The sequence below is a fragment of the Anabrus simplex genome, chromosome 1 (assembly GCF_040414725.1).
Source record: "Anabrus simplex isolate iqAnaSimp1 chromosome 1, ASM4041472v1, whole genome shotgun sequence".
In the NCBI taxonomy this organism is placed as follows: Eukaryota; Metazoa; Arthropoda; class Insecta; order Orthoptera; family Tettigoniidae; genus Anabrus; species Anabrus simplex.
The window spans coordinates 412,519,354-412,546,238 of NC_090265.1; the positions used below are offsets into that span (position 1 = coordinate 412,519,354).

The window sequence follows — 26,885 nt, forward strand, 5'->3', positions numbered from 1 at the left end:
ATAGGCAATAACAGTACCAGAATTGGGATCTCCAGTCTTCAAGAACAGGAAAGTTTTCAAAATTCTAAGCATATTCCATTAAGGTTATTTTAGACATTGCTCTTTTCCTTTCTTAACAGAAATCATTCATGGTTTTCAGGCTAGCATTAAAAAAACAAAAATCTCACAACATACAGTAATACAAGTTTCACAGTTCTTATATTTTAAAACCATGCTCAGTTTATAAAATATAACATCCCCACAATTATGCAACATAAGAGATACATCAATGAGATGCATCATTAGCTGTGCTGAATCTAATATGAACAGTAATTACCCCAAAGATAATATGGGTGTTGACTATTCCAAACAGCTTACCCATTTCAAGGTATTCCGGGAAAAGACCACGGGGTCCCCATTCTACCAACTTGAAGTCCTTCACCCACTGACTGTTGCTGCGAGTTACTCCAGATCCAGGAACCATTCCAGTCTTTACTTTCAGAGTGTTGAGCCACTTATAAAATAGCCTATAAGACATAAAACAGCTTATAAGACAAAAGACCAATGTTTATTCATTCCAAATCCTATTACAATTTTACCAATATAAGTAAATAAATCTGGTCCTGTGGTGTAGGGGTAGCGTGCCTGCCTCTTACCTGGAGGCCCCGGGTTCGATTCCCGGCTAGGTCAGGGATTTTTACCTGGACCTGAGGGCTGGTTCGAGGTCCACTCAGCCTACGTGATTAGAATTGAGGAGCTATCTGACGGTGAGAAAGCGGGGGTCTCAAAAGCCAAGAATAACGGTTGAGAGGATTAGTCATGCTGACCACACAAAACCTCGTAATCTGCAGGCCTTTGGGCTGAGCAGCGGTCGCTTGGTAGGCCAAGGCCCTTCAAGGGCTGTAGTGCCATAGGGGGTGGATAAGTAAATAAAAGTATAGTACACTATTCCTAGATCAAGAATGTCAATATCAGAGCGGATACCTCCCAAGGTCCCACTTCTTCCAGAAGCATGCTTAATTTGGGGAGGAAAAAGAAATAATCTGGAGTAAATAGAAGTGATCAGGAGGGTGTTCATCACCGAAGACAAAAATGTGTGAATATGTGGAATTTGTCCTTGTCCTTATGAGTTTTCATGTTTGTCTCTGTCCTATCTGTTGCTCTATCTACACGCACTAGCCAGGCATTGTGTTCATCCTTTGTGTATGGTTTCTAACCTCCTTCCTAGACATTAATGTACTAGTAGTGTACTTACGGAAAGATCATCTCGAGGATAGTATTCATGGCCTGCTTGCCCACCATAATTATAGCAAGCTGAATACACAGTTCCATGAGACATCCACCAGGGCCACACTGAAAATAAAAGGAAACAACACCTCTTTTACTAAAAGAATTGTCAATAGTAACAGAAGACAATTAGTGGTTAATTCTTGACATAGCTGATAGTATGGTGATGCATCAAGTGGATTCAAAGTAATTCACCAATACCCTGTACATGACTCCACAGACACTAATTCAACAACAAAGAGCTGTACCATAAGTGATTCCTTATATATCAATCATCCTAGAGGAAGAAAGGTCAAACAATTCATGTCCCAAGAATGGTCATATTATCAATTCTTCTATTTTACATACCGTAACAGAAAAGGTATTCTGTAAAGAACAACACAGTCCACTTTCCCACCAACAAACTAAAACTACCGCTCTGTTATTCCAATATTATTTGTTCATATGAAAAAATATCCAGCTCCATAGCTACACGATTAGCATGCTGGGGAACTGGGTATGATTCCTGACTAAGTCAGTGATTTTAACCTTCACTGATTAATTCCTCTGGCTGGAAGACTGGATGTTTGTGCCATCTTCAACATTAGATTTAGGGCCCCCATTATTACAGATGTGCAGATCATCCAATGGTGTCTGCATCAACTCAATGGAGCTATGCCAGGCCTTTCTGGAGGCCATGCTCTATTATTATTATTATTATTATTATTATTATTATTATTCTTCCTTCGTTATGCCCATTCATAGAGCGCGTTTGAACTTGATAGTTGGTTTGATGGTTTGTGCCTTCTTATCCTCCCAAAATCTCTTCATGAATGCACTGTGTTGCATCTTGCGTTCTGTCGACCACTTCCTACCAGTTGTCTTTTTCCCTAAATTTATGATTAGCTACTTTGGTTCTAAAAGCTCCACGATTTTCCATGATGTCGTCTGTAATATTTATTTCTTGGAGGTCCGCCTTAGTTTCTTCTAGCCATTTTATTTTGACCTTCTTTGAGTTGATTACTTTGAATAATCTTTTAGTTAGTCTGTCGCTGTTCATTCTGTAGATATGGCCATAGAAATTAAGGCGCCTTTTCCGTACAGCATCAGTAAACCTGTCGGTGAAGGAGTAGAGGTCCGCTGTTTTCCTCTTAATCCACATTCCATTTTCTCTCGTAGGACCATAAATTTTCCTGAGAATTTTCCGCTCCTGCTTTTCAATTTCTGTAATTTTAGAGTGACCACCTAAGCATATGGTTTCTGAGGCATATAAAGCTTCGGGCAATACAACTGTCTTGTAGTGTCGTAATTTTGCATTACGCGATATGACTCTTTTGTTGTAGTAATTCCACGTCAGTCTGTATGCCTTATGTAGTTTGGTGTTTCTTTCTACATTGGCACTACTGTCTAATCCTGATGGTAGTATAATTTCTCCAAGGTATTTGAAGGAGGGCACCTGTGAAATTGTGCCGTTTTCCATCTCTAGCGGAGTTCTTTTGCTATTTTGACGTAGATTTTCCATGTACTTGGTTTTCTCGTAGGATATCTGGAGGCCTGCCTTTGATGCTATATTGTGTAGTCTCTGTATGGCATACCTTGTTTCATCCTTGGTCTTAGTAATGATTGCGAGATCATCAGCAAATGCTAAACATTTCACATTGACCTTGCTTCCCAAATTTCCGATGTTCACACCCTTGATATCCTTTTCCCACTCTCTAATAACTTTGTCTAGAACTAAGTTAAACAGAATAGGGGAGATGCTGTCACCTTGACGAACGCCCGTACATATTTCAAAAGGCTCAGAGATTTCTCCAAGGAATTTCACTTTAGAGGTCGTACTTGTGAGGGTCTGCTGGATAAGTGCTCTGGTCTTCTTGTCCACTCTGAGTTCTTCTAGGATATCAAATACTGTCTGTCTGTCCACAGAGTCATACGCCTTCTTAAAATCCACAAAGGTGACGATCGTGCTGGCACTTCGGCGAATCCTTAATATCGTCTTCAAGTTCCATATTTGTTCTGCACATGATCGACCTTTCCTAAAACCCGCTTGGTACTCGCCAATCAGATGATCTGTCTGTTTTTCTAACCGGTTCAAGAGAGCTTTGGAAAGGATTTTGTATGCGATTGGCAGTAGAGATATGCCTCTATAGTTGTTTGGATCTGCCTTGTCACCTTTCTTGTGCAATGGGTGTATTAATGCACACTTCCAATCCTGTGGAATCATTTCCGTTTCCCATATTTCTACTAGGATTGCATGAATTTTGCTTACAAGATCATCTCCAAGTTTACACATCTCCGCAGTGATGCCGTCCTCTCCAGGAGCTTTATTATTTTTAAGCGATCGTATAATCTGTGCTGTTTCCTGTATTGTCGGTGGCTGTGAATCGGGGTTGGGCATGGGCTTTTCAAAGTTCAGTCTTTCCTTTGGAGGATCACAATTGAGGAGGTCTCGGAAGTAGTCAGCTAGAATAGTGCAGTTCTCTTTGGTGTTCGTTTCTAATGTTCCATTTGCTCGACGGAAACATAAAGATGGTGGTTGATAGCTAGATAAATTCTCACGGAAGGTCTTGTAGAAATTCCTGGAGTTGTTTCTAAGGAAATCTTGTTCGATTTCCATGAGTCTATTTTTGTCATAGGCTCGTTTCTCCCTGCGGATTATTTTTGAGGAGATTTTCTGAACTTTTAGGAAGGTCTCCCATCTCTTAGTTGTTTGATGTCCATTCCACTGATTCCATGCTTTCATCCGTTCATCAATGGCTTTATCACAGGTCGTGTTCCACCACCTATGTTTGCGTTTCCTTGGAGGCTGCCCTAATTTCATGTGGGGGTCTCGCAAAATGCGTAGACATTAGTTTTAAGACAAATGTTTTACAGAAGTCTATAAGACGTTCTCCATTCTTGTTCGTTCTCCAATGTGCCGAGTGATGACCAACAATCCATTTGTGTTTCCTCTCTCTGCCAACCTGTGCATTAAAATTATTATTATTATTATTGTTATTATCTCACACAGTTCTTGACAGGTCATGGATACTTCTGAAAATTTCTTCATAGGCTAGGGCTAGCAACTAGTCCGGCGTGCATATACTGCGGAGATATCGATGACGTATTACATACTTTCTTTGTGTGTGTTCACTGGCTGCCACAAAGAAGATGCTTAGAAGTTATGCAGGGAGAATTGACGCCAGAAGGGATCATGTCAGTAATGCTACGAAGTCAAGAATCTTGGGACCAGGTGGCAGTCTACGTAGAAAATATTCTGCGTCAGAAGAAGAAGGACCTGGACGATTACGACAGACAGTAAAGCAGAAGAAGGAAGATGGAGCACAAGATGCATTAAGCATGACATCCGTCTTGAAGTAATGCGAGAGCGGTTTCCGGGGCGGAGATAAATGTCGTGGGAAAAGGGAGTGTGGTTTTTAGTGGGTAAGAATCTCCACACACTTGTTGAGTGCGGACCCTCACAAGCGTCTTATGAAAGATTTTCCACACTCCCTCGCAAAAAAAAAAAAAAATTATTATACCATAGAAAACATTAAAATACTACCATACTGAAACAATGTTTTAAAGGTGTTTGCAAGGCCTAATGGTGTTTATTTACCAGTATATCATTAGCAATCTTTTAAGAACAATAGCAAGGACTGATGTTATATATTTCCCTGTCTCTCTAGGTATGCCTCGTAGATTATGAGAAGGCGTTTGACAGAGGATCTCGGTATAATCTATTTCCTCTACTAAATAGGACTGGAGAAGAACAGCAACTCACCACATCCATTTGGGACTTGTATAACAGTCTAGAAGTCATAATATCCCTCCTCCAAGCAGGAATTTCAGAGCCAGTGCCCATCAAGAAAGAGTAAGACAGAGATGCACTCTCACCAGCCCTTTTCAATGCTTTTGGAGATCTAAAGATGGAAGCAGTACTGGAAGGTACAAAGTTGGGATTGAAAGTAAATGGAAGATTAATCAGGATAATCAAGTTTGCCAATGATCAGGCAATATTAGCAGGAAGTCCATCTTCCCTGCAGCCCATTAACAAAACTTAAAACACAGAAAGGAAATATGGTATGAAGAAAATGGTCATATTGCAAATAACAAAAGATTTGTGTCTGAAGATAAATGATGCCATGGTACAACAGGTTAAGATCTTCTGTTACTTAGGACATAAGATAACTGAGGATGAAGATGTACGACTGAGATCAAGAGTAGATGTTACTTAGGACATAAGATAACTGAGGATGAAGATGTACGACTGAGATCAAGAGTAGATGTTACTTAGGACATAAGATAACTGAGGATGAAGATGTACGACTGAGATCAAGAGTAGAATTGCACAAGCTATGATTGCTTTTATGCAGAACAAATTGTTGAGCACCAACAAGCTCAGTCTCTTCCTCTGCAGGAGAATTCTGCACACATTTGTCTGGACAGATTTGTTGTATGCCTCAGAAACCTGGATGATGAACAAGACCGAAAACAAATTCCTTGAAGCTTTTGAAATGTGACATTCCCGGTGAATAACTGAAGTGATATGGAAAGATGACATGACAAAAGTCGAAGTTCTACGTTGAGCAAAATAAAGATGCCTTACTTGGTAGGGCCACAATTTATACCATTGAGTAAAACGGTCTTGCAGAGGATCCAGGATATCATTTCTCAGTCTTACAAGACATCAGTGCAAGCAGCTATGTAGCAATGAAGAGAGTTACCAGTGATTGTATGACATGGAATCACTATGTAACGACAGATCAGTCTTGGGACTGAATACTTGATGATGATGATGATGATGATGATGAATATACTGGGTGATTCAGAAGTACACCACCAAGCAAGTTGGCCATGCTCTTAAGGGCGTACAGCTGTGAGCTTGCATTTAGGAGACAGTGGGTTCGTCCCACTGTTGGCAACCCTGAAGATGGTTTTCCGTGGTTTCCCATTTTCACACCAGGCAAATGTTGGGGCTGTACCTTAATTAAGGCCACGGCCACTTCCGTCCCAATCCTAGTCCTTTCTTGTCCCATCGTCGCCAAAAGACCTATCTGAGTCAGTGTGACATAAAAAATAAAAAAAGAACTACACTGACAATGCTAAGTTTCTGGGGGACGGAAAACTGGTCATTTTTCAAGAGGGAACCCATGTCCGAAAATGAATTAACCCTGGAACCGGCAAGCGGTTTACCTTCAAGAGGCAAGCATTTTGGCGAGTTTTGCAAACAACTTTTAAAAAATTCATAAAAATGTTGTTTTTCAATTAATTTTTATGTATAACAAGCCATTTTATTCAGAAAAGGACGAAGAATACTATGGTAGAAAATTAAACTTACCAATTTAGTATCCTGAAGCAGTATGGGCGAAGTATCCAACACACGCTAAGTATTCCAAAATAATCCGAAAGTTCTGGGCAGCGTGTATGTAAAAAGTAATATTATATGACGATTTTACTAATTACAAAATTTACACAATTTTATGCATTAAAAATATGTAGAAAGGTTTCACTATCTTGAAGTACCGTAAATTAAAATAGAACTGAAATAACACAAGCACATCGCACCAACACGTGAGTCTACTTAGATTCATCCTCGCTACCTCTGCATTGGCTCCTCTTTCTTCCTGCTTTCATAGGCCTCCAAAAAATGTTCTGATTTATGGTAGCACTGTTGATGGACACCACAATTACATCCTGGGCACCAGAAGTGGGTGCGTGACTTTTTTTCTGCAGTCGAACAGACAGAGCACAACCGCAGTTTCTTTCCTGGGAGGCGTACCAGCTGATGTCCCGTTTCTCCTGAAGGCCCAGGTGGAATGTTTTGAAGAGTTTCTTCATTTACAAGACCTTCGACAATACTAATCATAAATTCTTCGCGTTCAAGGGGTTTGTCGGTGTTCAAACTATAGAGTATGTAGGCATCAAAAATTACCATATCCAACAGGTTATAGAATATTTTTTTCCAGTACCTCCCTGTTGCTCTGTCACGTTACATGATACACTGACTTATCCTTGCAGTCTACTCCCCCCATGTTTAGGTTATACTTATGGATCAGAACTGGTTTTATATTTTCCTTTCTACTTTTGCTTCAAATGATTTTATCCTCCGCGTGATAGCTGGCTGTTATCAGATAAACTGGTTTTCTTGTATGTTGCTCTTTGTATCCTACCAAAAGTATATTTTTTTTTTTCCCTGAAATATAATGAGGTCTGAGTTTTGAATTTAGAACTGATTTCGATAGATCTTTAGAATTTTTATTGACTGTGCCAGTGAGAAAGGTGTCATTCGCAAAAAAGTCTTTTAGCTAAAGGCATTTTTGTGTAAACGTTGTCAGTGAAAATATGATACCCCTTGTTCAAAATATTTGAGACAGTCAACAAATGCACAACAACTTTTTTGGTAAGCAGATCAGTTCAATCTGCCATGAATCGTTTTCCACTGTACAGTTCCGTGTGGATTATATAATTATACTTGCTGACTACTACTTCAAATTTGTTTATTCCGAACCGAGCATGTCTCTTATTCAGCATATACATTATATGAAAAATCTATTCTTCACTCCTATCATGGATTCATCAATAGACAAATTTTGATGGGGAATAAAATACTTCTTGAATGAAGTATGTACTGAATTCAGGAACGTTCTTACTTTATACCATGCATCATGTCATGGTTGTCCTGGGGGAATATATTGTTGTGAGCTAATGTGTAACATAGAGTTTATCATTTCAAGACATTTTAGTAACATGACTTTTGAAAAATATGGAAATATTTGTGATTTTGAAGTGCACCAGTATTTTTCAATGTTGTTTTTACGGTTCAGACCTATATTTATAACTAGAGAAATGATTTTTTTCATTTCTGATACTGTAACGTCAACCTACTTTCGCAGACGAGAATACGGACCCATATTTCTGGAATTCATTTTATTTCGAATAACTTTCTGTGCGTATTTATTAGTTTCAGTCACTAAAAGATTCCAGATAGCATTGGAGATAAACAAACAGAACTATGTTAGAGGAGGACTGTTTCTCAGAGGGCAAATTCGTATACCTGCGTTTAGAACCTTGAACTTCTCTTCCACTTTTATTTGTGGCTCTGGAGGATAAACTCATGTCCACTTCGGTTCTGTTTGGTCAACTGCAGTACCGCCATTATCATTATTATCATCAGCTGATATGTCGTGATAGGGCAAAGAGTGACTGTGGTATCTGACGGTCCCACAGTCGATGTTCTTTGTCTATCAGGTGGACCCGTAGCATCCTTTTCAGCTCCTGGTTCCGTTGTTCGGTTCGATTGGCCCTTGGGTTGTAGATAGGGGTGGTCCAGTGTCCCACACCCCATTCTGTCATCATTTGCTGCCATTTCCTTGACATGAATTGACTCCCGTTGTCAGACAGAATGCATCGTGGATAACAATAGCGGCTGAATACCTCATCTTGTAGAAGGCTGGTGATGCATCCCGTCGTGGCTTTTGGTATTGGAAAGGCCTCAGTCCATCTTATGAAGAGGTCGGTGATTACTAGGAGTCCTGTTTCACCCCGTGGATCTAGGTTAAGGACCCATCAAGTCCAGGGCTATGACCCCCCAAGGGCGTTGCAGCCGTCCTCCTCGCTGACTGGAATCTGCATTCCTGTCGCTCCCCTTGGTGTAGGCACAGTTGTAGCGCCCCTTCATGTCATTCAGGATGTTTTTCCGCATGTTGACCCAGAAGAATCTCCGTCGGATAGACTGATACGTCTCTTCGCCTCCTGCGTATACGGTTTCAGTGCTGTCGTGGAACTTCTCGAGGATGTCCGTCATACGCTGTCTCCCTCTCGACTACTGCAGGCGTGTCGGAGAGGTGAGATCTGTACATCAAGAGTCCTCTGTCAACCCGGAAGTTCTTGTAGCACATCTTGAATTCCCTCAGGACGAGTCGACTATCGGTGTTCTGTCTCCTAATCCACTGCATCGTGGTCCTACAGGGCTTGTCTTGTTCTTGCCACTGTTTGATTACTTCTAGATCAAGTTCCTTCTTGATGGTCATAAGGAGGTTCCTTAGGTTCACTCTGGTGTTTTTGTGGGAACTCCCTCTCGACAATGGCGCACCTAGTTTCAGGTTCCATTGCTGGGTGCCTCGATAAGCTGTCTACTCCTATGTTCATCGATCCTGGGACGTCACGCACATCGAAATCAAATTCTGCGATTAACAGAGCCCATCGCATCAATTTAGATTTTGAGCCAGAGACTGAATTCAACCACTTGAGAGTGGTGTTATCGGTGTAGAGCTGGAACTTCCTTCCCTCCAAGTAGCCTCTGAATTGGCCCATGGCCCACACCACAGCTAAAGCATCCTTCTCGGCAGTGCAGTAGCGTTGTTCGGTGGGAGATACGTTTCTGCTGACAAACTCGAGGATGTCCCTTCCGCCGTCACACCTCACCTGGAATAACACTGCTCCTAAGTGTTCATCTGCAGGTACATCTTCCGTTGAGGATCGGGATGAGCTAGACCAGGAGCGTTGCATATTGCAGCCTTAATGCCTTGGAATGCTGCCTTTTCCTTGCTGGTCCATTGGAACGGGCGGCTGTTCTGGAGTAGATCGGTGATTGATTGATTGTTGGATGCGCTTGTGAACGGTTGGCTGTTGAGAGAGCTCTTGCATTATTGTAGTAATAATAATAATAATCATATGGCCTCAGCTACCGTGTGCAGACATTTCGGTTTGACGCCATCTGGCTGTCTGCTCGTCAATATCGACGTTCTGTTTTACTCTAGGTCCGCTAGATGGCAGACAGAGTAAACCGGATCTCTTGGGCGTCTATGGCTGAGATTTAATTAATTTTGTCGGGTAAACACCAAATGTATCACCAGAGATCTTTTACATGCCGACATCGTACGACATGGAGTGTCGAATGGACTTTTTTCAGCCCTTCAAAAATCCGACTACCTCTGCCGGGTTTGAACCCGCTATCTTGGGATTCGGAGGCCGACACTACCACGGATCCACAGAGGCAGCTATTATTGTAGTGAAAAAGTAGTTAATACTTATTGAAATTATTTAAATATTGTGTGTGTTTTTTTTTTTCATTTAAAGCTATTTATATATTGGTGTTTAGTGCCTCTTGGTAGAAATTGGGAGTAGTGATATTTATTTGAATTTTATAACAAGTAATTCATTTGGTGTTCAGTAGATAATGTTTTCTAGGTTAAGTAGGCTAGTTAGGTGTACTTTGTTTTGAAGTTAGGTTTAGGTAATACTATTAGCCTTTAAAACAATAATTTTAAATATCTGCAGGTTCGTTGGTATAATACTTACAAATGCAGATTATCATAAGGAGTTGTAAGTCATTGTAATTTCCGCCGCAACTTTTCCGATATTTCGTATAGATATCCGTTCAAACTATCACGAAGGTAATAATTTATTACATTAAATAACACGATACGCCTGTAAACTTCGATTTAAAGAGAATACACGGTAATTTATCTGGACAATTATGGTACTTAACAGTTTTTTGGATTGTTGACGATTGTTGCTACATGCACATGGTGCTTGTGTAAATAAATACAAAATCAGCTGATTCATTATTCCGATAATTTGTAGCCTTAGTTCCCTGCATACTTTGTACTTTCCACCTTCGTTTATTCATCGAGTAAAAGTTAATAATCAAATTCCTATATCCCAATAATACTGCAGTCAAGCCCCCAGCGTGGTTTTGACAGAAATTATTGTAGACAACCTCTTATTTCTCAGCATTTAAGGACACTTTTATTCTCCGTCCCACATAGTAGGGAAAATAATAGTAATCCACCAGCGGTAACAGTTCATATAACCACATTTCAGCTGAAATTTGTAGTGTAGATACAGTATATTTAAATAGTACCGTATCTTGTCTGCTATATTCGTGTGTTATCTTTCGCGTGTATCTATTAGAGCATAGTACCGTACTAATAATAATCTACCGAGCTCGATAGCTGCAGTCGCTTAAGTGCGGCCAGTATTCAGTATTCGGGAGATAGTAGGTTCGAACCCCACTGCCGGCAGCCCTGAAAATGGTTTTCCGTGGTTTCCCATTTTCACACTAGGCAAATGCTGGGGCTGTACCTTAATTAAGGCCACGGCCGCTTCCTTCCCACTCCTAGTCCTTCCCAGTCCCATCGTCGCCGTAAGACCTATCTGTGTCGGTGCGACGTAAAGCAACTAGCAAAAAAATAATAATCTGTCTAAGCATTTAGCTTTGTTGGTAATCTTTGAGTACAGTAGTAGTTCTTGCAAATTTAATTTCTGTTTGTGCTTAGTAGTGACATACAGTACCGGAATTGTAGTTAGGATATGTCTGAACGTAGTTTAAAAATTATTGTAGTGTACTGTACAGTAGTATAGGAGTAATATCCTATTAGAATTTAGTGTGTTTATTTTATTATTGTAAAATATTTGTGTAGTACTGGTGTAGTAGAGGTATCCATAGAAACTCTTACTAAAATAATGTTGTAATTAGGATAGGCTTAATTGCAGTTTGGAATTGTGTAGTTCCTGTGTATTCCTTTTGGTATTCAGTAATTAACAGCAGTTTTTATCCTGTTAGGGGTTGTAGGATAAAAATAGAGTATGACTAAGTAGTATTTTAGTGTAGTCATATATTACCTTATTGTTGTGTGATCTTTGAGTACTATCCCAGACAAATATTCCTCCGTTCATTTTTTTTTTTTTTTTGCAAATAATTTTATTTTTCCTTTTCTTTTCATTTTTTCCATAAAGAATGGCTAAGGAGTGCAAGTGTACGAACTGTGAGTGTGGTGAGGCACAGGGGTATGAGGGAGGAGTTGGAGAGTTTGAGGGACATAATTAGGATTCTCACAGAAGAGAGGAAGGAAGATAGGACTCCCTTAAACACAGGTTACAGTAGGTGTACAAGAGGGAGGGGAAGGAAAGGGGGGTAGTTGTAGAAGTCTGTGCGAAATTGGTACGAGTCACTCCAGGTAGAACAACAGAGGGAAGATGAGGGACAGGGAACTGTTGCTTAGATGTGTGGAAGTAGGAGGAAGGGAAAAGGTAGGTAAGGGAAATGTAGAGTAGAGGATAGGAAAAAACAGGTGGAACAGGGTCATGGGAAGAAGAAAAGGGAGGAGGAAGTAGCTTCTGCAGCTATCAGCAAAGATAGGGCTGACCACGAGGGGAGGGGATCAAATGAGGTGGGTAGGGTTGAGGCTCTGGTCCTGGGGGATTCCATCGTTAGACACATGGAGAAAGTGTGTGGAGGAAAGGGAACCAGGGTAGAGTGTTATCCAGGAATTAGGTTGAGGCAGATGTTGAGGAAAGTAGAAGAGAGGAAGGAGGGGAAGGAAAAGGTGGTAGTGTTTCACGTTGGTACCAACAACGTAACGCAAGCTGATATAAGTATCAACATAGTTGGAGATGTGTGGGATCTGGTAAATGCAGCATGGTTGAAGTTTAAGAAAGCGGAATTTGTTATCAGTGGAATACTGTGTAGGAGGGATACTGACTGGAGGGAGATTGGGGATTTAAATGAGACTATGGAGTGGGTATGTGGGAAACTGGTAGTGAAATTTCTAGATCCTAATGGGTGGTGGGTAGGCCATAGGGATCTGCGCTCAGATGGCCTTCACTTAAACCACAGTGGTATGTATAAGTTAGGAAATTTGTTTGGAAGGGTGATAGGGAGGTACATTCAGGGAAACGGGGTGGCCTAGGGAGCGGTGATAAGGGAACAGGGAACTGGAAATCAAATAGGGATGACATAAAAATGTTAGTGTTGAACTGTAGAACTATTGTGGTTTTTTTTGTTTTTTGTTTATGCTAGTTGCTTTACGTCGCACCGACTCAGATAGGTCTTATGGCGACGATGGGACAGGATAGGGCTAGGAGTGAGAAGGAATCGGCCGTGGCCTTAATTAAGGTACAGCTCCAGCATTTGCCTGGTGTGAAAATGGGAAACTACGGAAAACCATTTTCAGGGCTGCCGATAGTGGGGTTCGAACCTACTATCTCCCGAATTAGAACTATTGTAAAGAAAGGAATAGAATTAAGTAATTTAACAGATATATATTTACCAGATATTGTAACAGGAATTGAATCATGACTGAGAAATGATATAATAGATGCAGACATTTTCTCACGGAACTGGAGTGTGTATCGTAGAGACAGGATAGGAATGGTGGGAGGGGGAGTATTCATTCTCGTGAAAGAAGAATTTGTAAGCTACGAAAAAGTTAAAGATGACAAACACGAAATTCTAGGGGTAAGGCTCATTTCTAAAGATAATAGGCAACTAGATATATTTTGAATGTACAGACCGGGAAATGGTAACACTGACACGGATTCAGATTTATTTGATAAGATAATCAGCTATGTGAGAAACGACATGGAAAGGAATGTGAATGTAGCAGGAGATCTGAATTTAACAGATGTCAATTGGGAAGGAAATGCGAACAACAGGAAGCATGACCAACAAATGGCAAATAAGTTAATATGGGAAGGACAGCCGATTCAGAAAGTGATGGAATTAACGAGAGGGAAAAATATCCTGGATGTGATGCTGGTAAAACCAGATGAGCTCTATAGAGAAACCGAAGTAATAGATGGTATTAGTGATCATGAAGCTGGTTTTGTTGTAATTAAAAATAAATGTGACAGAAAGGAAGATCTTAAAAGTAGGACTATTAGGCAGTACCATATGGCTGATAAAGCAGGCATGAGAAATGTAAACAAACTCTGGGATGGGTTTAAAGCAACTGTTGAGGAATGTGAAAACAGGTTTGTACCTTTCAGGGTGGTAAGGAATGGTAAAGACCCATCTTATTATAATAGAGAGAGAAAGAGACTAAGAAGGAGGTGCAGACTGGAAGAAATAGAGTTAGAAATGGCTGTGGAAGTAAGGAGAAACTGAAGGAACTTACTAGAAAATTTAATTTAGCAAAGAAGGCAGCTAAGGATAACATGATGGCAAGCATTATTGGTGGTCATACAAATTTTAGTGAAAAATGGAAGGGTATGTATGGGTATTTTAAGGCAGAAACATGTTCCAAGAAGCACAATCCAGGAATAATTAATGAACAAGAGGAGTGTGTATGTGAGAATCTTCAAAAGGCAGAAGTATTCAGTCAGCAGTATGTAAAGATTGTTGGTTACATGGATAATGTCCAGATAGAGGAGGAGACTAATGCTAAAGAAGTATTAAAATTTACATATAACAATGACATTGACAATAAGATACAAAAGTTGAAAACTAGAAAAGCTGGAATTGATAAGATTTCTGGGGATAAAGGAAAGGATGACATACATACATACATACATACATACATACATACATTATCATTATAGACTGTTATGCCTTTCAGCGTTCAGTCTGCAAGCCTCTGAGAATTTACTAAACGTCGCCACAATCCTCGATTTGCAACTAGTGTTGTGGCCTCATTTAGTTCTATACCTCTTATCTTTAAATCGTTAGAAACCGAGTCTAACCATCGTCGTCTTGGTCTCCCTCTACTTCTCTTACCCTCCATAACAGAGTCCATTATTCTCCTAGGTAACCTATCCTCCTCCATTCGCCTCACATGACCCCACCACCGAAGCCGGTTTATGCGTACAGCTTCATCCATCGAGTTCATTCCTAAATTAGCCTTTATCTCCTCATTCCGAGTACCCTCCTGCCATTGTTCCCACCTGTTTGTACCAGCAATCATTCTTGCTACTTTCATGTCTGTTACTTCTAACTTATGAATAAGATATCCTGAGTCCACCCAGCTTTCGCTCCCGTAAAGCAAAGTTGGTCTGAAAACAGACCAATGTAAAGATAGTTTCGTCTGGGAGCTCACTTCCTTCTTACAAAATACTGCTGATCGCAACTGCGAGCTCACTGCATTAGCTTTACTACACCTTGATTCAATCTCACTTACTATATTACCATCCTGGGAGAACACACAACCTAAATACTTGAAATTATCGACCTGTTCTAGCTTTGTATCACCAATCTGACATTCAATTCTGTTGAATTGCTTACCTACCGACATCAATTTAGTCTTCGAGAGGCTAATTTTCATACAATACTCATTGCACCTATTTTCAAGTTCCAAGATATTAGACTGCAGACTTTCGGCACAGTCTGCCATTAAGACCAAGTCGTCAGCATAGGCGAAACTGCTTACTACATTTCCACCTAACTGAATCCCTCCCTGCAATTTTATACCTTTCAGCAGATGATCCATGTAAACTATGAACAGCACAGGTGGAAGATTACAGCCTTGTCTAACTCCTGTAAGTATCCTGAACCAAGAACTCATTCTACCATCAATTCTCACTGAAGCCTAATTGTCAACATAAATGCCTTTGATTGATTCTAATAATCTACCTTTAATTCCATAGTCCCCCAGTATGGCGAACACCTTTTCCCTCGGTACCCTGTCATATGCCTTCTCTAGATCTACGAAACATAAACACAACTGCCTATTCTTCTCGTAGCATTTTTCAATTACCTGGCGCATACTGAAAATCTGATCCTGACAGCCTCTCTGTGGTCTGAAACCACACTGGTTTTCATCCAACTTCCTCTCAACGACTGATCGCACCCTCCCTTCCAGGATGCCAGTGAATACTTTGCCTGGTATACTAATCAATGAGATACCTCGATAGTTGTTGCAATCCTTCCTGTTCCCTTGCTTATAGATAGGTGCAATTACTGCTTTTGTCCAATCTGAAGGTACCTTACCAACACTCCACGCTAATTTTACTACTCTATGAAGCCATTTCATCCCTGCCTTCCCACTATACTTCACCATTTCAGGTCTAATTTCATCTATTCCTGCTGCCTTATGACAATGGAGTTTATTTACTATCCTTTCCACTTCCTCAAGCATAATTTCACCAACATCCTTTTCCTCCTCCCCATGAGCTTGGCTGTTCGCCACACCACCATGATGATTTCCTTTTACATTGAAAAGATGTTCAAAATATTCCCTCCACCACTCCAGTGATTCCCTGGGATCTATTATGAGTTCACCTGAATTACTCAAAACACTGTTCATGTCCTTTTTCCCTCCCTTCCTAAGATTCTTTATTACTGTCCAGAAAGGTTTCCCTGCTGCTTGACCTAGCCTTTCCAGGTTATTACCAAAATCTTCCCATGACTTCTTTTTGGATTCAACAACTATTTGTTTCGCTCTGTTTCTTTCATCTACGTACCAATCCCTGTCTGCCTTGGCCCTTGTTTGGAGCCATTTCTGATAAGCCTTCTTTTTACGTTTACAGGCTGCTCTCACTTCATCATTCCACCAAGATGTTCGCCTTTTCCCATCTTTACACACAGTTGTTCCTAGGCATTCTCTTGCTGTTTCTATTACAGCATCCCTGTATGCCACCCATTCACTTTCTATATCCTGAACCTGCTTACTGTCTACTGTTTGAAACTTCTCACTAATCATATCCATGTACTTCTGTCTAATTTCCTCGTCCTGGAGACTTTCTACCCTTATTCGTTTGCAGACAGATTTCACTTTCTCTACCCTAGGCCTAGAGATACTTAGTTCACTACAGATCAGATAGTGGTCTGTATCATCGAAAAATCCACAAAAAACTCGTACATTCCTAACAGATTTCCTGAATTCAAAGTCCATTAAGATATAGTCTATTATGGATCTGGTACCCCTAGCCTCCCATGTGTAGCGGTGAATAGCCTTATGCTTGAAGAATGTATTCGTAACAGCTAAACCCATACTAGCACAGAAGTCCAGCAAACGCTTCCCATTCCCATTAGCTTCCATATCTTCCCCACATTTACCAATCACCCTTTGGTATCCTTCAGTTCTATTCCCAACTCTCGCATTGAAATCGTCCATTAGCACTATTCTATCCTTGCTGTTGACCCTGACCACGATGTCACTCAATGCTTCATAAAACTTGTCAAATTCATCCTCATCTGCACCCTCACATGGTGAATACACGGACACAATTCTTGTCCTAATTCCTCCCACTGACAAATCTACCCACATCATTCGCTCATTTACGTGCCTAACAGAAACTATGTTGCGTGCAATGGTATTCCTGATAAAGAGCCCTACCCCAGACTCTGCCCTTCCCTTTCTAACACCCGTCAAGTACACTTTATAATCTCCTATCTCTTCCTCATTATCTCCCCTTACCCGAATATCACTTACTCCTAGCACATCCAGATGCATCCTCTGTGCTGACTCAGCCAGTTCTACCTTCTTTCTTCTATAAGCCCCATTAATACTGATAGCTCCCCATCGAATTCCATTTCGTTCGCCAAGTTGTTTCCAAGGAGTCCCTCGCCTGTCAAATGGGAGTGGGACTCCGTTACTCCCACAGGTCCGAGGCTTGCTTAAAGTGTTCTGAGCTCAGTAAATTCATGAAGCAGGATGCTGCGCTACTTGCATATAGTCCAAGTGAGGATCTCTCCTCTAACGGGTTATGGACCACCGGTGAATTGTATAGTCCTAGCCGCCTAAGCACAAGGAGGGCCACGACTCAGAATATGTCCGAGATGCCCACTCCCATTCCATAGCAACTGGTATCCCGACTCTCAGGACCATTTACTAGGCCACTCAGCCGTTGCCCATGGTTCACGAACTAGGACGTGACTACAGTAACCCACAAACATGAGCCAGACATAAAGCTGAAAATTACAGGCCAGTAAGTTTGACATGCATTGTATGTAAGCTTTGGGAAAGCATTCTTTCTGATTATATTAGACATGTTTGGAAAATTAATAACTGCGTCAATAGAAGACAGTTCGGTTTTAGGAAAGGTTATTCCACTGAAGCTCAACTTGTAGGATTCCAGCAAGATATAGCAGATATCTTGGATTCAGGAGGTCAAATTGACTGTATCGCGATTGACCTGTCTAAAGCATTTGATAGGGTGGATCATAAGAGACTACTGGCAAAAATGAGTGCAATTGGACTAGACAAAAGAGTGACTGAATGGGTTGCTATATTTCTAGAAAATAGAAAATAGGCGAAGCTTTATCTGACCCTGTAATAATTAAGAAGGGAATTCCTCAAGGCAGTATTATTGGACCTTTATGTTTTCTTATATATATAAATGATATGAATAAAGGAGTGGAATCAGAGGTAAAGCTTTTTGCGGATGATGTTATTCTGTATAGAGTAATAAATAAGTTACAAGATTGTGAGCAACTGAAACGTGACCTCGATAATGTTGTGAGACGGACAGCAGGTAATGGTATGATGATAAACTGGGTTAAAAGTCAGGTTGTGAGTTTCTCAAATAGGAAAAGTCCTCTGAGTTTTAATTACTGTGTTGATGGGGTGAAAGTTCCCTTTGGGGATTGTTGTAAGTATCTAGGTGTTAATATAAGGAAAGATCTTCATTGGGGTAATCATATAAATGGGATTGTAAATAAAGGGTACAGATCTCTGCACATGGTTATGAAGGTGTTTAGGGGTTGTAGTAGGGATGTAAAGGAGAGGGCATATAAGTCTCTGGTAAGACCCCAACTAGAGTATGGTTCCAGTGTATGGGACCCTCACCAGGATTATCTGTCTCAAGAACTGGAAAAAAATCCAAAGAAAAGCAGCCCGATTTGTTCTGGGTGATTTCCGACATAAGAGTAGCGTTACAAAAATGTTGCAAAGTTTGGGGTGGGAAGAATTGGGAGAAAGGAGACGAGCTGTTCGACTGAGTGGTATGTTCTGAGCTGTCAGTGGAGAGATGGCGTGGAAGGACATCAGTAGACGAAGTTTGAGTGGCGTTTATAAAAGTAGGAAAGATCACAATATGAAGATAAAGTTGGAATTCAAGAGGACAAATTGGGGCAAATATTCATTTATAGGAAGGGGAGTTAGGGATTGGAATAATTTACCAAGGGAGATGTTCAATAAATTTCCAATTTCTTTGAAATCATTTAGGAAAAGGCTAGGAAAACAACAGATATAGAATCTGCCACCTGGGCGACTGCCCTAAATGCAGATCAGAACTGATTGATTGATTGTGGTATTGCCTTTTCTCCAAAGAGTGGCACAAAGCTGCTATACCATCCACACAAGCCAAGGAACTGAGTACTTGTTGCTTGTTGTACGGGCGTTCAGCTTCTTTGATAGCTCGATTCTTTTCCTGTTGCCTTTCTAAGCTTTCTAAGCCCTAAGATATTCTACGCGGGACTGGGTGAAGAGGCACTTCTTCAGTTGGCCAGTCCATCAATCTTCAGTCGTTCCAGTACTTTCCTCAGATGTACAATGTGTTCTGAAAATTCTTGCTGTGAATTAAAATGCTGTTGAGATACACTTGGCAAAAATCTCCCAACATATCCTGATAATACATTATCCATCAGTCACATGAAGGTGGCAGGAGCATTCTTCAATCCAAAAGGCGTTACTGCAAACTGATACAATCCTCTCGGTGTCATGAAGGCGGTCAGTGGTCTAGAACTTTCCTCAACCTCCACTTACCAGTATCGAGAGTTGAGATCCAGCGTGTTGAAAACCCTAGACCCACTTACTTGTTTCAGCATGTCTTTCAGGTCAGGCATGGGGTAGGCATCACTGACGGTCTCCTCGTTCAACCTGTGGAACTCCACGCACAGTCGATACTCCCCGTTCTTCTTCTTCTTCTTCTTCTTCTTCTTCTTCTTCTTCTTCTTCTTCTTCTTCTTCTTCTTCTTCTTCTTCTTCTTCTTCTTCTTCTTCTTCTTCTTCTTCTTCTTCTTCTTCTTCTTCTTCTTCTTCTTCTTCTTCTGTAGGATGACAGGTGAAGCCCAACAGGATGTAGAGGGTTTGATGAGACCTTGTCCTTCCATCTCTTGAATCTTTTGGATGACGAAGTTATGCTTATCTGGGTTGATTGGATATGGACATTGTTTGATGGGTGAGGAAGCGCTGCATTCAATTGTGTTTGTGACCGTGGTAGTCCGTCCTATTTTATTGGTGAGGACTTCCGGAAAGTCCTTTAAGGCGTGTCTCAGCTTCTCTTCTTCACTCGGTTGAAAATGTGTTAACTGGATATCTCCCAGGTCTACGTTGACTTCCGCATCCTTGCGAGTCCGGAGATTTCCATCATGCCAGGTGACCCTCAGATGTCTGTCTTTTCCCAAAAAGACTTCATGAGCTGCATAGTCTAGGATCACCTTGTGTTCCACCAGAAAGTCATTATCTAATATGATGTCAGGAATCAGGTTCTGAATCACTGCAATATCACTTACAATAGGCATGTTCATGCGTTTAGCGGTTAGGTTAGTCTGTCCTTGAATGGAATAGGTTACCCCGTCTGCTGCTCCCACTACCCTTCCAAGATGGTGAGACTTCATAGGCGGTAGTAATCTGGCAACAGTCCCATTGGCAAATGAATGGCTTGCTTAGCTGTTGAGTATGGCTGAAATATTCTCGTTGCCTATCCTTAAGATGATAGCTGGGTGGGGTTGGCCTTTTCTACTCACAATCTGACCAATCCCTCTCCTACTCGACCAGGGTTGCTTGTCCATCATTTCTTGAGGTGCATTCCTGTTCCTGGTCTCATCCCCCCACCCCCTCAATCCAGAATCGGCCAGACCTAGTTTTCCGACGTCAAGGGTGAGCACTTGTTCTTCAGGTGCCCCGGTCTTCCACACTGGTAGCACTTCCTAACTGAGCTGGTCTCTTCTGTAGCTTTGCTCTTTTTTCCTCCTCCAGCTGGGCGATGATTCTGCATAGATATCAAAGGATCTTGGTTGTGATACTTTCACTAGGGTCGAACCTAGCTAGGTGCTAGCTCTCATACCCGTGGGTTGTACCTTAGTCAGTAGCTTCCTTTTCACGGAGCTCTTCACCCCTTCGGAATTAAACCTAGCGAGGAATTCCATCTTGAAATCTATCCAGTTTAAATTTAAACCCTTCAAGTTATTCCACCAAGAAGCGGCTTGCCCCTTTAATTGCGGTGTGATGAGTTGCATGAAGATGTCCTCTGGTAGATTAGTCCTTCCTAAGAGCCTGAGTGATCCCTCGATGAAGCTAGTCGGGTTCTCTTCCAGTCGCCCATGGAATTCTGGAAGGCTTTCTATAATCACCTTCGGGTCTAGGTGTCCTGTACTGCCGGTTAGTTTTGAGGGGGTTAGAGGTGTGGCGATATGTCCTGTTTGAGTTAATCTATCTTCCACCACGTGAAGGATGCTTTCTCTTATATTCTGCATATCTCCCTTGATGGTGAAATCCTGTTCAATAACCTTCCTTCATCAGCAGAAATACGGCTCCCAAAATTTCCGTTGACGGCTTTCCACCTGTTGCTTTATGCCCGACCCCTGGATTCACCCCCTCATCCTTAAGGTTCGAGATGTCCCCTTCCAGCTAGCTTACCCTACTATTGATCTGTTCAACCTGTCCCAGTTTTGACCTGATGCCAATATCTGCTGCATTAATCGATTAGTAACGTCGCTAATTTGGGATTAATTTTTTTCATTTTTGGCTGAAATTTTCAATTCTAGCACTTGTTCTACTTGGTTAACCTGTGAGTACACTTGTGCTATTTGTCCGGTTAACAGCTTGAGAAATTTCGTCGTTTACTTTCAAAATTTGGTCTGGAAGTTTGTCATTTACTTTCAAAATGTAGTCTGTTATGGTGGAATTGAGTGTCTATGTCTTGTTCACTAACTTCGAACACATTTTGGTCATATTTGCCTCATCTTCCAATGTTTTGTCTCGATCTTCATCGACTTTGATGAAAAACTTTTCGGCATCTTCTCCTTTTTCGCCGAGATCTTCCCGTAACTGCGTTTGCAGCGGTTTCTTCTTCCCACTCGTCAGGAGATTTCTCTTGGTGAGTTCATCCTTGAGTTGTTTCACCAACATATTCTTTAGTATCACTCGCATTTTGATTTATTTCGCACTACACTCTTATTCACTCGTAAATTCTTACATCCTGTCCCACGGTCGCCAATGAATCTCCACAAAGATGCACACAAAATGCTGTCAACTTGTGTACATGGATTTATTCACAATTATTTACAAATTAAATACATATAACATTAATCACTGCCATCACAAATAAAACACTTAACTCCAAAAACATCAACAAACCACCATTTTAACAAATGCCTATCACGGAACCCATGGAGATCACAACCTTGTAACAGTTTATTGCTGACTGCCACAGCATGCTGGCACAAACACAACACGTGGTCACAAGTACAACTTGTACAACTCCTGTTAAACCATAACTCCAACTAAACAGTAAGTCATCTCTACCATCAAGACCACCTCCTTATATATGTGCCTGGCCAGCCTTCTAGAAAGATATGTTACAAAATACCTTCTCGTAAATTCTAGAGTGCTCAGTACATAGACATATGTACAGAATATTCTACTATCATCTAGTCTAATGGGAACAAAAAAGTGGGGTTCACCTATTCAATAAATACAATACAATGTCATAAAATGAATTACAACATTTTATTATTCATGGGACCGGTTTTGATGCCGTGAACATGAGCCGTGAACATTAACTCATAACATTAACCTAAAAGTACTCTCTTCTAAAAATATAGCACCAATTATCTTAAAGTTTTGTGGAAACGTCCTCTTAACAAGAGTTCACTGAATCTTAAAAACTTTGAATGATATGTGACTAGATTAACAATGAGCCGAGGACAATAAATTATATATATATCACTATCTTAAATGTCTAACACCGTATTTCCTTTTTCATGAGAATATTTGTATGAAAGTCTTCTTGATGAACATTCACCGAGTCTTGAAGTAAATGGTGCAAATGTTAAGAACTTCAATAAAAAACATTTTGTTTTACCATTGATTGAAAAAAGATCGGCTGTTAAAATAGCTCAACCAGTCATAAGACGTGAAATTTCTTAAGTTAGAGAAGACAAGCTTTGCATTATGTAAAAACAGAGTTTGAAGTTCTTTCATGTTCTCTTTAGATTTATAATTTCTTGCTTATGATGCAACAGAGGCTTCATGCACCATCACCAAATTTATGTGCAGTGTTTTTAACATGCCATTCATTTTTAAGAGGCATTAATTTAAGAATTCTGAATAAGGGTCAAATATTTTAATGTGCTTTGGTCTTAACAAGATATTCCCCTTGTTTCATGAGACACTAACGTTAAGGTTTCATGAGACATTAACGTTAAGGATCATCATGAAGGGTCAAATGTTTTAATGTATGTATTCGTTTTTAAGAAATGATTGTTCTTTACCATTAATGATTTGTCAGCTGATGATGGCTTGAAATATGCCAAAACATGTACTGATCAAATGTAACTCATCACGAGTATAACAAGATTGATTAGGTTGACCTTCAATAACAAAGCTTTTTGTAGCATTAAAATTATGTATAAAAAACAAAACAAACCATCTGGTGCTACAGCCCTGAAGGGCCTTGGCCTATCAAGGACAGCCGATTACATGATCAGTGCAGCAAATTCTCTCAACTATTATTCTTGGCTTTCTACACCAGGACTGTCATCTCACCATCAGACAGCTCCTCAATTGTAATCCTGTAGGCTGAGTGGCCCTCAGACCAGCCCTCAGGTCCAGGTAAAAATCTCTGACTTGGACGGGAATCAAACCCAGGGCCTCCAGGTGAGCAGTAAACATGCTACCCCTAAACCACAGGGCCAGCTAAAGATCTATAAAAGATGGGTGAAAATATGTATGGCAAATAAACCAGATGTTGAGAAGGAAAAGAAGAAAAACTAACCTCAAAAACTTCAGTAAACCAAGGCAATAAATTTATTTACAACATTAACAAAAATGTGTGACCGTATGACAGAAATAAGTCAGGCTGATAAGGTCTGCTGCTGTACCCGTGCCTAATTTAACAAGAGGCGAGAGGAGAGCTCTGAAGGAACTTAAACATGACCATGAACTGACCATTCTCTCAGCTGATAAGGGTAATGTGACGGTGGTAATGGACACTGATGAATATAAGAATAAGATATCAGCTATATTGTCAGAGCCTGTTTACAGACTGACCTCATGAGACCCTACGACTCATGTGTCCAACGCCACTGTGAAGCTCTTAAGGCAATCCTCAATTTCGAAAGAGGAGGTTAATTATCTGACTCCGGAGGAAGCAGTGCCACCTAGATTATATGGACTTCCTAAATACCATAAAGAAGACGTTCCCCTCAGGCCAACTGTTAGTGCAATAGGTTCTCCATTGTATGCTTTGGCTAAATACCTAAGCAAGGTGTTTCAGCCACATATAGGATGTACTGAATCATACATTGCAGGCTCTCTGTATTTCGTCAATAAGTTGTCAACCATAACCCTTCAACGGTGAGTTTCAATGTGGAATCCTTGTTTACTGAAGTGCCGAATGACTCGGTCATGTCTCTCACTGAGCATCTTTTCGACATTACTAGCTATTACATAAAATCAGCTTCATGGTCCGTATCGCACTTCAATAGATTCACAATTAAGTATTTATTTTTCACCTAGTCGATACAATGATTACTTAAGGCAATTTTTAATGGTCAAAAGTGGTACATGTTTCGTATATTATCAACATCTTCAGCCACATAACACTGTTTAGATGAAAAATGTATAAAATTGACAAAGTAATGCTTTAGAGGAAGTGTCCTTAAAATTAACATAAGATTGACAAGATTAAAAACAAACAAATAACTCAAGAGAAAATATATAAATTATTTCTACAATAGAAAGCAGTCGTCAAGGAAACACTTGTACAATATTCCATAGAGAAATTGTCCTAATAAATATTCTTTTCTTAATAATTCATGAAAAAAGATCAATTTATAAATTAAAAATTATACAGTTTATAAGTAATTATCGAAATGAAGAAATCCTGATATCACAGTGCGGCTCTTATTATTAATGTAGATGAAGATATAACTAATTCCTAGTTGTCAAATCTTATTAAGCCTGCTTTCCTTTGGAACAGTAACTCCTGTCATTCTTTCACAGTTTTGCGCCGGGTGTAATATTGATGATGCGTTCTTCCTTGCTCTTGCACCTGAGGAGGTGGAGGAGCGGGGGATATAGGTGTGTCAAGAACTTCCTTGCTGTCACCTATAGCTTCAACTGAGGAGGAATAAGTTGTAGGGCTATCTGTAGGAGGATAAATTCCAATTCTTTTTTTGTGATCCTTCTCAAGCATTTTCAAATATACTAGAATTTGATAATATAATGGATTCTTATATTCTACAGCCTCATTAAGGTTATCATTTTTCTTTACAAGTTGGTCTAGATGAATGTACAGGTCTTCATATGTGTTCATTAAGCTGCCCTTTTTTAACTTTTTTATGATGGTCAGGTCTTGTTCTATGTTGGTAAATTTATGACCTGTGGCAGTCATGTGTGATCCCATTGCTGAGAATCTTCTATGTTTTTCAGCATTCACATGTTCCAAATATCTAACTTTAAAATTGCGGCCAGATTGTCCTATGTATGTATTCTTACATTCAAAGCATGTGAGTTTATATATTCCAAACATTCATGTAATAACAAATTTATTTAAGAGAAAAAATTTTAAAATTGCATTTTCCACCAATAACAACATGAAACATAGTATTTTCAACTATGATACATTAAATCTCTCGGAAAAAGATAAATTTTTTGATTCCGGAATATATAAACTCACATGCTTTGAATGTAAGAATACATACATAGGACAATCTGGCCGCAATTTTAAAGTTAGATATTTGGAACATGTGAATGCTGAAAAACATAGAAGATTCTCAGCAATGGGATCACACATGACTGCCACAGGTCATAAATTTACCAACATAGAACAAGACCTGACCATCATAAAAAAGTTAAAAAAGGGCAGCTTAATGAACACATATGAAGACCTGTACATTCATCTAGACCAACTTGTAAAGAAAAATGATAACCTTAATGAGGCTGTAGAATATAAGAATCCATTATATTATCAAATTCTAGTATATTTGAAAATGCTTGAGAAGGATCACAAAAAAAGAATTGGAATTTCTCCTCCTACAGATAGCCCTACAGCTTATTCCTCCTCAGTTGAAGCTATAGGTGACAGCAAGGAAGTTCTTGACACACCTATATCCCCCGCTCCTCCACCTCCTCAGGTGCAAGAGCAAGGAAGAACGCATCATCAATATTACACCCGGCGCAAAACTGTGAAAGAATGACAGGAGTTACTGTTCCAAAGGAAAGCAGGCTTAATAAGATTTGACAACTAGGAATTAGTTATATCTTCATCTACATTAATAATAAGAGCCACACTGTGATATCAGGATTTCTTCATTTCGATAATTACTTATAAACTGTATAATTTTTAATTTATAAATTGATCTTTTTTCATGAATTATTAAGAAAAGAATATTTATTAGGACAATTTCTCTATGGAATATTGTACAAGTGTTTCCTTGACGACTGCTTTCTATTGTAGAAATAATTTATATATTTTCTCTTGAGTTATTTGTTTGTTTTTAATCTTGTCAATCTTATGTTAATTTTAAGGACACTTCCTCTAAAGCATTACTTTGTCAATTTTATACATTTTTCATCTAAACAGTGTTATGTGGCTGAAGATGTTGATAATATACGAAACATGTACCACTTTTGATCATTAAAAATTGCCTTAAGCAATCATTGTATCGACTAGGTGGAAAATAAATACTTAATTGTGAATTACTAGCTATTTCACCACTGCACGACTTCGAGCTATTTCTAGCGGGGTAGGCAATTTTATGAACAGACAGA

General features: G+C 40.0%; 1 protein-coding gene across 1 annotated transcript in view; it reads right to left on the minus strand.

Moving 5' to 3' along the window:
* Positions 1-26,885, minus strand: part of LOC136856865 (anoctamin-1) — a 286,578-nt gene that overhangs the window by 42,954 nt on the left and 216,739 nt on the right. The window contains exons 12-13 of the mRNA XM_067135069.2: positions 1,235-1,332; positions 358-506 (exon numbers count right to left, since the gene is read on the minus strand). Coding sequence (XP_066991170.2) covers positions 358-506; positions 1,235-1,332 — 247 coding nt within the window. The remainder of the gene's footprint in view (positions 1-357; positions 507-1,234; positions 1,333-26,885) is intronic.